This window comes from Mytilus trossulus, chromosome 10 (assembly GCF_036588685.1).
Source record: "Mytilus trossulus isolate FHL-02 chromosome 10, PNRI_Mtr1.1.1.hap1, whole genome shotgun sequence".
Lineage (NCBI taxonomy): Eukaryota > Metazoa > Mollusca > Bivalvia > Mytilida > Mytilidae > Mytilus > Mytilus trossulus.
In genome coordinates, this window is record NC_086382.1 from 66582489 (window position 1) to 66596719 (window position 14231).

A 14231-nucleotide genomic window follows, 5' to 3' on the forward strand; every position below is an offset into this window, starting at 1 on the left:
AGAAATAAGATGATGAGGCATGAGTGCCAAATGAGACATCTTTCCAACAAAGACATAATTAAGTTAAGTAAGCAGTCATAGGTTTAATGCTGAAAAGTAAGCTCTTAATGACCCAAAAATTACTTGTGTAAATCAATCCAAACAAAAAACGGCACAATTAAATATATAAAAGGAGAAGAAATCTATCCCATAAAAAAAAATTGTATAGGAGCCTGTATTTCAGTGGTTGTCGTTTGTTTATGTGTTACATATTTGTTTTTCGTTCATTTTTTTTATATAACTAATTAAGTTCGTTAGTTTTCTCGTTTGAAATGTTTTACATTTTCATATCGGGGCCTTTTATAGCAGACTATGCTATATGGGCTTTGCTCATTGTTGAAGGCCGTACGGTGGTCTATAAATGTTAATTTCTGTGTCATTTTGGTCTCTAGTGGACAGCTGTCTCATTTGGCAATCATAACACATCTTCTTTTTTTATTATAGATCCAACGCAGCAATTTTTACAAAACATATCAAATGTTCCACCTTGTCGCACATACATATGGATACAATCATTACAGCTTATTTCCTAATGCATGTAGAGCAAAACTTTGGTTAGCTTGCTTGCTTTATTTGCATATTGTACAAAATATAAAATATACAAGTTAAACTATCCCTTTATATATATTGTTTAAAGATGTCAATCTTATTTTCAAAGCTTGTATATAAACAACTATACAAACAAAGCAAGCAAGCCAACCAAAGTTTTACTTTGCAGGTAAAAGAAATCAGCTGTAATGATTTTATTCAGTTTGGCAAATGTCCGAGCCCGTTAAAAAACGAACAAACTGAAACTACAGTTGCTGACTTCACTACCTTCAAAACAAAGGGAACAGTTTGGAAGTCCCATATACTGAAATGTGACCCAAAAAAAAAATACTTATAGATTTTTTTTACAGTTACACTGCCATGTATGTAAATATTTCTTCGCCTTTTTTACGAACACAAAATTCAAGGATCCCACATTTGCCTTTAATTATCGATACGTACATTGCTGTACTCGTGAATATCAGCACCGGCGTTTTTCGACGGTTTACTTTACACTAGCAAATTTGTCTCATGGGTAATTGTGTTTTTTTGCTGTTGTTTCGTTGCTGTCTGGTGGACAAATACATGAAATCTCTGTGCCATCATCAAACATGTTAATGGCTATATATCGGGTAATTCAAACCCCTTTTTCTTCGCATAGAAACAACTCTTTGTTAATCTGAGCATGGAAGTAATACTTTATATCACTAACTATAAATGACGATACACAAAATGAAAAACTAAGCGAAATTGTGAATCCCACATTGCACGAAAAAATGTGTTGTATTTCAGTAAATAACACGTGTTCTTGGTTGATTGTAAACACGTAGTAGTCCATCATGCATTGTGACTCATTTAGTGGATTGGTCAAAAACCTAGGTAAAAATAAATTACGTCACATGTAAATAAACAATTACATGTGCGAGAACATAAGTATTCTAATTTATGCATTTCCATATAAGGTAGTGGTCCTGACCTGTTTAACAGGAGCCAAGATGTGAATCATACAAAGTTGGGTTAAGGACACTTGAAAGTATTTAACAATATGTAAATGAAACTAGTCTATTAAAATAATCATTTAAAAGAAAGTGTTAGAGAAAAGATACCAAAGAGGTTATCATTAATCATAATTTCAACAAACGCCATGGCTTAAAGAAACAAGAGACTCATAAGAACCAGGATTGCTCATCTGGTTCAAAATACATCATGATATCCACTTTCATTGCAATTGTATTCAATTTTAGTTTATGCAAAGGATGCACAAATAGAAAGAAATTCACCCTATCGGTGGCAAAAACTCATAAAAGCAGCCCGCTGATAATTTCAGCCATGTAGATTTATTTGGCAATCTCTTTTGTACAAAACAGGAAAGTAACAAAAATACGGAACTCAAAGAAAAATTCAAAATTGAGGGTCCCTAATCAAATGGTGAAGCACAAATACATAATAACTCATCAGCTTGAAGAAGACAAAATTATGAAAAAACATCTCTCATGAGCAATAACTTCTATGAACGGTCAATTAACAATTTCGGTTTAGATGACTTATTTGTAGATCTCATTTTTCTGAAATCTTTTGTTGATCACTATTTCTCTCTATCCATTATAGTTTCTGTAACTACAAACTAGATGCATATTAACACGCCTGTTTCTCTCACCTGACTCTTCAATAAAAGAAGCAAAATTCATCATTAAGGTCAATAACTCTATTAGTAGTCGTCAGTCAATTTTGACATTTATAGACTATAGGTAGAGCTCAACATTGTGAACATGATTGCTCCTGTCAAAATTTCTCTTTTCATAGCTGTTTTCTAAAATAATAGACAAAACTTTTACCACTATATTCTATCTTACGGCATGTAGGCCATCTCGTTTAGTATGTACGGTTATCACACAGCTTGTATAAACTAGATACCCCAATGGCCCAGTAGTTTCAGAGGAAAAGATTATTTGGTAAAGTTATTTGAACAGACGAAAGTGACCAACGTGATGACAAAAACTCACAAGGCCTTTCGTCAAGGTGAGAAAATGAAGTGAAAAAATAAAGTGAGAAAATAGTCTTTCAATGGCAATAACTCCTATCATCCATGTTGACTTATTATTCATAGATCTTAATTTGCTGAACCCATTAGCTTAATACACTTATCTCCATCCAGTATAAAAAATGAATAAAATGAGTTTTGCAAGAATAGGATCAATGATTCTTCCATGTAGTCACTTTTGTATATCTTATAGTCCTTTCAAACTGACTTTTTAAAATTTCTCTTTACCTGTTTAAGTTTTTAAAGATAACCGTGAAACTTACAAACAATTGACATCTCAATGGCAATAACTTCAAAATGGGTAATCCAATTTTTCAGAAAATTTCACAGCTCTAACTGCTATTATCTATTTTTTTTGGTGGAAGCCCAAAACTGAATTAAACCTCCAAGTTCTATCATTCAGCACAGGCTTTAGTTGAAATTGGTCCAGTGATTTCAGAGGAAAGTAACATTACAAAAGTTTACATCTGATAATGGACACTTGACAACAAAACATGTGTACTGCAAAATAAAATGTAAAGCATTGTACCTTTATTGAGTTTTACAAATATGTTTAACTCTGTCACATTCTTTATGTACCTGTACCAAGTTATGAGTTTGTTGTTGATAGCAGGTATTTTTCCTACTTCATTAAAACAGTTGTAGTATAAATCAGGTCTTTTGATTTTTCTTTTGAAATGTTTTCCATTTCCATTGTTTTTCCCCTTTTTGTCTTTGTAAAATTTGCCCTTTTCAAAAAATGAAGCAGAATTTTGTTCCAAATAAAGAAATACTTGGCATGGGTAAATTTGTATTTTGCCTTGTACTTAAGACAATATTTCACATAACCTTTCATTGCATATAAGAAAATAAACATCACTGGAAGTTAACCATTCAAATGTTAACCTCTTTTTTACCCGTGTACAAGCTTTAGTTACCATGTAACTGAAAGTTTCCAAAATTTTCTATAGAAACCCCCTAAAAAAAAATAATGGTGCTTTGAAATACCCAAGATATGTGTTTATGACCCATAATTGTTTTACTGCAATGAAATATAGGATTAATTACCTACAACTGTCAAATTCAAGGGAAATTATTTTGATACAGCAAAAAAATCCACAACAATTAATAAGAATAAAGAACATTAAATATTCTGACATTTTATTTATTTAGAAAAATTTCTACATATATCTTTGGACGGCAGTCACTAATGTATATATGGATGGAATGGATAAACATATAAATAGATAATTTCATACAAAAATTCATATTAATATCACAGATAAAGTCTAACACGATGCTCTTTTGATCTAGTTATAATAAAGTTAATTACATATAGTTCTACAGTTACACAAGTATTAGAAAAAAAACACAATATGAAAAAAAAACTGAGCAGGCCGCATTAAGCATCTGCATAATTATAATCTATATCAATTAAGAAAGTCAGCAATGGAAATCCTAATATTACAAAATATGATGTGTTCCTAATGTGATTTTATAATAAAACATTAATTGTTGATGTAACATGAGTAATATATAACAGCCAGCAATAAACTGAACTAAAATCAAGGACACTAAATTTACAGATAAACATAATTTAGAATATTTCCTTTGTCCTTCGATAAATAAATATTTAATTTCTGAAAAATTCAAATTGAACTGCAGAGTTAATAGTTACCATCATAGAGCACTAAAAACAACTGAAGTTAATTTAATGATACAAACTGATACATATCTACTCTCTTATTTTTTTCCCATTTAGCCAATCAATTTATCATTCAACCCGACTATTTAACTAGGAAGATGAATATATGCTTAGACCCATTGGTTAAATTCAGCAAAAAATTTAACTGTTGTTTTAACTCAAATAACTATACTCTCTAACTAATACACTGACATTGTTTCTATTTGGCTATACGAATACAGACAAATCATAAGCTTGCCACTAGCTAAACAGAATGTTTTAATCTTGATATCAATAAATTTGTATTTACGATATCAAATTCATATTATTCTGAAATTCCTGATAACAAACTCAATCATCTCCATTCTAATGACTATATCATATTCAACAGATCTTTCCATTACAATATCCGAGAGATTCACTGTCTTTAAAGGACTAATTGTTACACATATTCACATTGGTCAGTGTCCACCTCCAGGTAAATCTATTGTTAATCCATATTGGGTCATTTTTTCTTCATATAAAATGTTCTTCTCTAAAGCCTGTTTATAATTATATTTCAAGTCTTCTATTTCTTCAAAGAAATCAGGACCAAAATTGTGTAGTTCTTTCTTCATCTGAAAAAAAATAATAAAAAAAATATCAAATAGGTTAAAAAAACAACTTAGGAACTCTTGTAGAAGTCACTCCAGTTTTGTAACACATGATGAACCTTAACAAACCTGTATATCCTATTTGGTTTAATCAATTTTCTGTTTTAACTTCTTGCTTTTATATGCATTTTCGCTTGATCAGTGTAGAAGGCCTCAATGTGACTTTCAGATGAAAATCAGCAATAAAAACTGTTCCTTTATAGCATTTTTGTGTGTTTTTATTTTGTCCATGAATGTTTTTGTGTCATGGGTAAATACCCCATATCAAGGGTCTGGAAACGGTCAAATTTGCCAGTCTTGTCCCAAACTGAAAGTATTATGTCCTAAATGTGTAATTGGGATTTAGGTCAAATTTTATTTTTCAACAGAAATAACTTCGGTCATTTCGTTGAGATACAGTTTCAAAATCGCCATTTTGAACATATTTTTCTTTGGATATCGATTTTATGTAATTACACTGTCACTCCAGTAAAGTGTTATAATCCTGAGGGACCTCCCAATAACTATATTAATGCCTCGGGAGCTATTGGCTAATGATTGCTAATCTCTTAACCTGTTTTTAATTGACACCTGGCTATTTATCACAAGCTCCAAACTAATATTATAAAGAAATTAAAATTCCATACCAACTGTATTCATTATTTAATTACTTTTCAGCTAAGACAATTGTCAATTATGATTTAAAATTAAATTGAAAAATTAATTCAATTTACGTAGAAAAAAGAATGTTTTCACAACTAACACATGTGCTTTTAATTGTTTACTATGTAATATGCATGCTCTAAATTCTCTTCCGCAGATAAGACACTAAATCATAAATTCAAAATGATTTCATGCTTAATAAAGCAAGTGCAACTATTTCCAATATTATTCTTACACTATTTAAAGGTAAACAATTAAAAAGACAATGATTTCCTGTGAATTAGATAAACAAAATCAATCCCAGAAATGAGTCGGGAATTGTTCGTTTTAGTATTGGCGCATAACATCCAGTTTGATTTTCGACTTAAAAATCGAAAGAAACGTAAGCAATGACTGAGGAAGTTGTGGTTTTGAGTCATTAAAATCATTTTATTTTTAAACTCTTGCCTTTCCTTAATTGCTCTTGATCAATTTTAGTAAAATGGTAGGATAAATCATGAAGTAAATGCGATGCAACAGTGAAACAAGTTCGTTGATGCTACGAGTATGAGCATACTCATGCAGTAATGAGATTTTGACAATCTTTTTTTGAAAAGGGGCACAAACTTTTAATGAAAATAACCGAAATTAGTTGTAAAAATTTCTGGATTCTTGCCCCATATGCTTTGTTTTTTTAATTTTATTATGAAATGATCTACTGCTTTTTATTTAATTTTTCATTAAGAAAAAAATAACAGGACAATATCAAATAAAATACATTAAGAATAAGAAATTACCACAGTATAGGTTGCATTTCTGTGAATATTGACAATGCAATTTCCCATAGGAACTCATTTTACGGCTAAAACTGTACCACTTTTACTATGAAGTTTTGAAGAAAATCTTATCCTAGAATTGAAAGTTCATTTGCACCACAATTTTTTTCAAAGGTCAAAATATAGGGCTGTGCGGCATATTTTCAACGTTTATATGCCCTGAACTTCTCAGAGTTTAAACTTACACTAATTTTCTTAACTACCTCTACCTCGAATGAAAGGTTACCACAGATTTCAATGTTAACAATATGCACATGTTTATTTACTGGTAACTTTCACAAGTTCTGTCTCTGCGATATGGAACACAGAGAGCATAACTGGGAACCAGTATGTAAACAAAATTAATTTTCTATGAATATTCAATTACTCCCCAAAACAGGTGTGTTTTCAGAAACAGCTGTATTTACAAAGTGCAACCTTAAGATAGAAGCATAAAAATACATTATTTGCTCCCAAACAATAAATATTCACAAGTTCAAAAACATCCTTACTGAAAATTTTCTCATGTTCAAAGAACAGAAACATAAAATGGTTGTATTTTTTTTTTACTAAACAAGAGAAATAATTTATTATCACTGATATATAAATGTAAGAGAAGGTGAATGAGAAAGAAAATAAAGATAGGTCATAAAAAATAAAGATATCTTTATACAACTTACTCTCTCAACTTCTAGTCTCATTTTATCTTTCTCAGTTTTAGCTGACTTCAGACTCATTTTTATCTCTACATTCTCATTCATCAGTCTGTCATAGGCAGCCATCTTATTCTGAGCATCTGTGTCATACTATAAATACATTGAAATAAATTTGAATCACATATTTTGAGTCCATATGGAGATAAATTAAACTATATGTTACTATTAACCTTACTCTAACCCTCAACTTTAAGCCTAATTCAGATGATGAAAATACTAATTTAAAGGATTTTGGTTTGAACAGGACAGAAATATATGCACACTACCACAAGACAATCTAGGCAGTTCTGAGATTAATAAGTGATACAATAAAATTGAGAATGGAAATGGGGAATGTGTAAAAAAACAACAACCCCCAAAGACTATACTGTATAATAGACTTAAAATCTGACTGACTTAAATATACTAAAGATAAAAGAACTGATTTTTTTGTTTTCATGTATACAATTTAGATACTTATTTGAAATATACCAACATTAAACTCACCTCTTGAGCACCTGGTCCTGCCTGTTGTTTTAGCACTGTTATTTTGTGTAGTAATTCTTGTTTCTCATTCTCCAATCTCTCTATTTGTAGTCTGGAAACAAAAATATAAAAGTGCTAATCATTAACCAAAAATATTGTTATTGAACATATTACATAGAACAACCATATAGCTACTCTGATAGATATACAGATATATATATTGCAATTTCCAGTACTAAACCTGTTCACAATGATTTATATTCTCAATTTTCTTGTTGATGATTTATAGCTCCTTTAAAGAACAAATGCATGGGAGTATTTTAGTCATGAAATCATTGTAAAATAATCCAATGTATAATTTTCCCTTTTATACAGTATTTAATATTGAGTTAGGCAATACTTATTTTACCCAGTAAGCTTTTAGTTTATAAACATTCTCAATCTTTAAAAAAAAATCAAACTTTGACATATTTCAATATAACTATGGTTTGGTATCATTTATTCTAAGATATGTTACTTATTTTAATATGTTTGAAAATTCACTACAAGGAAATTGTAAAGAATAAAAAATCAATTCACTAAATTGTGTTATATATCTTTAAAAAAAGAGTGTCTGTCATATATAACCTGTACCTTGATTGCTGTAAGTCTCTACTCATATCTCCTTTATGTCCCTTAGGGAACCTCTCCATAGCTGATACCTAAATTGAAATAATTAGGTTTTTGAATCAACAACAAAAATTAAAATAAGAATGCCCAGTTACATAAATGATGTTTCAGTAAAATCTTGAAACACAAAAATATGGAGATGTGGTTTGATTGCCACTGAGACAACTCTTCACCAAAGCTCAAATAAAATGGATGTAAGCAGTTAAAGGCAACTGTACAGCTTCCAACAATGAGAAAAACTCATACCAAATAGTGGGATATAAGTATATACCTATACAATGTAAACAACATACCGGTAATTTTAAGATGGTGGATTTAGAATAGAGTGGTTTACTTTAAAATTATTCAATATTTGGGGTCCAAATTAAAATGAATTGAAGAAAACATATATTTTTTGGAAATAAATGATTTACTGGAATTTAAAAATTCTATAATCAATTCTCTACAGGGTTATTTTTTTTGAATTCTGAAATAAAAACCAACAATAATTTCCATGTGATCTTACTTTTTGTCTGAGTTCCTCTCTTTCCTGAAGTAATAACTGCTCCCTCTCGGCAGCTTCCTTCAGTAAAATCTTGGTATCTGATAACATCTTATTCTGAAATAAAAATAGGATCAATGTTTAAAATTAGCAAATTATAAAGCTCAATTTAAACATCTATGATCTTTCTCACTTATTTGTTTTATACTTATTGTGTAATATTTATAATATTAAACATCAAAATTAAACATTCAATATTCATTCTGGAGCAAATTTATAATCAGTGTTTCAATACATCCTTATCAACACAGTTTATCAAAGCACTGTTTTAGCAAATTTTAATGTCACCACAACAAAATAAACAACAAAAAAACAACATCACAGCATAACAATTTATAGCACCAAGCATAAACACCAATAAAAGAAAAGATGTCTATTAAAATATTGCAACTTATTGTCTTATACTATGTCTATGTGGATGTGGTCATACCTTTTTAGCCAGATCTGTTTCTACATCTTTAAGTTTGCCTTCGTACATCCGTGTGGCTACAGAAGCCTTCCATCCCTTGGTATCCACAGACTGTTGTGAACCTGTCGTCCTATCTAACGCTGACATAGATTTAGAATCCTGTAACTGGGCATTCAATTGTTCTTTTTGGAATTCCAGATTCCTGATCTCGCTACGTAACTTTTCATTTGTTTCTATTTCCTGTCAATTATAAACCTAAATTTATTTGGTTGTTCTGCAAATCTTCTGTAAACAATATCACTTCGGGAAAGTGGCTGTTCGTAACTTCCGTTACAGACGACCCAATATGGTGAATGGTAGTATCGGTAAGATTTTATATTTCCCTAATACTTTTGATCAAAAGCATTGTGGATAGAGAAAAGTATTAATTGTAGGTATGACACATAGAACAACACTATTGTTAAGTGTTCTGAAGATAAAATAACAAAATAATGGTTTTATATGATGATAAAAAAACCAAGAACATACATAACTCTAAAAGTAGTTGTTCGTAACAATAAAGTATTTATTATGATCGGCTGTGTAAACATTCAAGTTTGTGTTTAACATCATGTTTATATCAGTGGTTTGTTTAAGAACAAGAAATAATATGACTGTCAATTCTTTTTTATAATTTTTGATGTTCACGTTCTTTTCTTTTAGCATACAAATCTTGATTGCTCAGAATATATGATCAGTTTCTACAACAGTTTATTTAGAGGCCTGAACATATCTTAGCCTTTATGTATTTTTACCTTCATTAAATCTTTCCTCATTTTCTCGTAGTCTGTCATCATCTTAGCTGTACCTTTCTGTTGACTCGTATATCTCTCAGATAATGTAGAACCCATCTTGTTTCTTAGATCTTCTAGCTGGCCCTAAAAAACAAAATCACATATATATCGTAAACTGTATTATTCCATATTGATAAAATATTAGTAGGTTTTTCTATATGAATGGGATTTTGAATAAATAAGCATATTCACCTGCGGAAAAAGGATATTCACCGTGCAAAACATCGCGTGTTTTTACGTGTATAATTTTGGTAAAAAAAACGTTTGATGTACAATTGGTTTTGGTAAATATTTTCCATTACATTCATTTCTCTCGGAATATGGAATAAAACATTTATTGTCTTTTGTTTCGGTAAATATGTGGTTTTATTGACTTTTGAAAAGCTGATATTCACTTCGGCCGTTGGCCTCAGTGAATATCAGTTTTTCAAAAGTCAATAAAACCACACATTTACCTCACCAAAAGACAGTAATTGTATAATATTAATTTATACTTTGTCATCCTTCCATAACTGTACAATATTTGTTTAACACCCATATTTTCCAAAAGTTCTAAAAGAGTCTTGGCACAGAGATAAAACAAAGATGAAATATTTTATTGTACCTTTAAAATAAATTGATTTATATTCAGAGATGTATCAGGAGGCTCTGTTCTATGAATATGAAATCAAAAAGAAAAACAGTATCCGTTACTTGTAGTATCTATACAAATTACAATAACCTATTTTTACCTTTAGACCGTCATTTTCTATCTGAAGCGTTTGTACACGTATATTAGCCTCCCCTGCAGCTGTTTTCTTCAGTATTTCATTCTCTGTCTGAACTCTCTCTACAACCTTCTTCAGCAAGGCTACAGTCTTCTCCAACTCTCGAGTACTCTTACCACTTTCTCCTATCTGGAAAATAAATATACAATTACTATCAAATTAAAATCACTGGGATAGCTAGAAAAATATACAACAACTGTCAAATTAAATCACTGTGACAGTTTAAAATTTAATTATTGATTTTAAGATTATGACATGGGTTGATTTAAAAGATTTTTTTTGCTGAATATCTGATTGTTCAACTGAATAACAAGGGAGAAAATGATTTATCACTTAGGAATGACAATTTTTATACATCGATTTATCACATGTTCTCATTAACCTATTGGGTGGAATGAAAACTTGAAAGTATGGAGGATTATTAATTCAAACTAAAGTTCTACATTTTCATTAAAATTTAGTCAGAAATGGTTGTTATTGTTTAAATCGAATAGATTTACTAATCTTCTAAATCTACCCTATTGAACCAATTTGAACATATGTAGTCTTTAATCTTTTCATCCCAATAACTGCTTCAACATTATCTCCATAGTATTCTACATTATACAGTACATACTCTTCTTATCCCACTAGAAGTAATAGAGTCCATAGAGCCTCCAGACCTGGATGAGTTGTGACCTCCAAGTTGAGCATTCTCTATCTTCAAGGCTTCCACATATTTCTGTAAGTCTTTTACTCTTCCCTGTAAATTAATATATATTGTACTAATTACAATAGTAGATTTTACAGCAATGACATCTGTATTTAAGTCGGTACACAAACCAGGAAATATTAATATTCATTTTTTTCCTCTGTTTCATAATGAAAGAATAAGAGAAGTTGAATTCCAGAAATCAAGCACCATATGTGAGAAAAAAGTTATAGTGTTGATGGTAAAAAGTCTACTGTGGATTCATTATTATTCGTTGGATACCAATTTTTGTGGGTTTTGTGGGTACAGGTGAAAGACAAATTTAATGTTCAACAAATTACACATTTTCTATAGGCTTTGTATACAGGGATTGGTAAATCCAAATAATCAAATATCCACAAAAATACAAGTCAGTGTTCTATAATCCATGAAAATTGATATCCACGAAAATTAAAGAATCCATAGTATTAGAATTTCAGGAGAAATTTCATCCTTGCTCATTAAAGAATATATTGGCTCATATAAAAGAGAGATTTGACAGAAATACTTACTCTTAACCTAGGAACATCTTTTCTGAGCTGTTCATTTTCAAATTTGAATTCTATATTTTCTTCTGACAAAGCTAGCATCTGTCTCTGTAGTGACTGGTTCTTCTCAAATATCTCCTGGTACTCTCTGGCAGCCACTGTACCTGAAGAGCTAAACTCCTACAAAATATTACATGGTGTTAATTAAATCTGTTTTCTTTCATTGTCTTATCAGATAGATCTACCATTTTTTTATGGACTAAGATCCATTTGTTGGTTTATATTTTATCAAATTGTTGGGTAACAGAAAGATTTTTTAATGTCCTTCAGAATAGGCTACAAGATTTTTTTTCTTTCTCAAATAAATGCCATCTTTCTGGTTTTTTTTAATGCACCGAAGGGCTGAAGTCTGGATGTTAAAATACAAATGTCTCATTTTAATAATTTACCTCACGCAATGACACCTTTCTGAGCTAGGCTTAATCTCTGTACTTGGTTTATATAACTCAGTAGGCAGTAGCAATTCCACATGCTTTGTTTCAGTTTTCTGTATAATTCTCACAGTTGAGGTGGTAGTTAATTATTTCTGATGTTTGACTTAACAATCTCTGCTCTTGTTAAGGGTTATGTACCCAGAGGTAAAGTAGCAACAGCTGTCTGAGCTACAATTATCTCCCCTTGTTTTCCTTGTCTTAGATTTAGATATGTTTATAATACTCACAGCTGAGGTAGTTACTGCTTTCTGAGCTATAATTTGCTCCCTGTGTTCTCTTTGCTCTAGTTGTTGCTGTAGATATGTGTTCTTAGTTTGTAAATCCTGGAAGGCAGCATCTTTGTCCATGGCAAGCTGCCGCCTTAAATTAGATACCTACAAAAGAGAAAATTCCATTTTCCTTTCACAAATATATAGAGTGGTCAGAGAGTACATTCTTACATTATAAATCTGGGACTCTTTTCACAAAAGATCTTATGACTAAGATTAATCAAAAGTAAGACTGAAATGTTCATGACTTATCATGCTTATGAGCTTTTTTTATTGTTACTGTAAAGATGTTTTGTGAAATGAGTCTCTGTATTTTGATAAGCTACGGGGAAAACGAAATAAGTGTATTAAAAGTACATGACAACTGCAAATTGTAAAACTGTAGTTTCACATGCTATTTCAACTATCACTAAAGCTTAAAGACACCAAAAACCAAGCTTTACTCTGTCCAACTAAAACATATGACTACCTCTTCCTGTAACTGATAGTTTTGTGTCTTCACTGCCTCTATCTGATGGTCTGGTTTCCCTGATGATACCATAGATGGACCACCAGTGGGACCTCTTTGTAAGTTAGTTAACTTTCTTTGTAAAGTCTCTTTCTCTCTTTCAGCCCTAAAATTGAATATGTTTAATGAATTTTAAAAAATTAAATTACAATTAGTTAATAGATATTATTTATTGAGAACTTAACTGAAGACATAGTAAATTTGAGACAATATCAAACATGAAAATATTGATTGCTTGTTGAAGCTTACAGTAAAGAATAAAATCAGATTGTGTCTGCATCAGATTACTCAAACCAAAAGTTATGTTGTACTTGAGTGTCCATACTAGTATCAGACAATTTGTATCAATGTAAACTCTTGTTTTATTTTCAAAACTATAACCTGTATGGAACAGAGACTGTCATTACTAGCATGAGATGAAACAATTGTTTACATACCTATCAAATTGGTCTTTGAATACTTTATTTGCCTTTAGAATTCTCTCGTTCTCTTCTTCTTTGTCTTTCAATCTTAGTTTCATTTTCTCCACTGTTTTCTGCCATTTTTTACTCTCCTCCCATTTAATCATTTCATCAGTCTGAAATTGAACAATTCTATTTCAATATATTGTTATATTGCATAACTTGATTATATAAAATAAAGTTAACAATTGTTTCAGCATCTTACACTTACAACTTTCAACTATCGATAGCACCATGTGACCAATAGGAAAAGAACAATTTTAATAATCAATCTAAATTGATTTATGTAATATCTGTACTTATTGATAGATCATATTTCTAACAATCAAAGAGCTGAATAGCTCTGAGGGGAAAGACGGCCCTTGTTTCTATTTAATTATGTTTTTGGAAAAGTGTGGGGGGGGGGGGGGGGTATCTTTTGATAGTTTTCAAATGAAGAATGAAAAAGAGAACAGCTAGAACATATAGAAAGGTTGACAATATTGAAATCAATTGTTGTTTATGTAATTTCATTTCCTTAA

The 14231-nt window shown here is 30.6% G+C and overlaps 1 protein-coding gene across 1 annotated transcript in view; it reads right to left on the reverse strand.

Annotated features, from left to right (window-relative positions):
* Positions 1-4448: 4448 nt before the first annotated feature.
* LOC134688400 (centrosomal protein of 290 kDa-like) overlaps positions 4449-14231 on the reverse strand; it is a 44951-nt gene continuing 35168 nt past the window's right edge. The window contains exons 44-56 of the mRNA XM_063549098.1: positions 13687-13826; positions 13211-13355; positions 12700-12846; positions 12003-12158; positions 11377-11502; positions 10725-10889; positions 9955-10077; positions 9182-9400; positions 8716-8808; positions 8175-8242; positions 7563-7653; positions 7041-7166; positions 4449-4888 (exon numbers count right to left, since the gene is read on the reverse strand). Coding sequence (XP_063405168.1) covers positions 4733-4888; positions 7041-7166; positions 7563-7653; positions 8175-8242; positions 8716-8808; positions 9182-9400; positions 9955-10077; positions 10725-10889; positions 11377-11502; positions 12003-12158; positions 12700-12846; positions 13211-13355; positions 13687-13826 — 1755 coding nt within the window. The 3' untranslated portion in view covers positions 4449-4732. The remainder of the gene's footprint in view (positions 4889-7040; positions 7167-7562; positions 7654-8174; positions 8243-8715; positions 8809-9181; positions 9401-9954; positions 10078-10724; positions 10890-11376; positions 11503-12002; positions 12159-12699; positions 12847-13210; positions 13356-13686; positions 13827-14231) is intronic.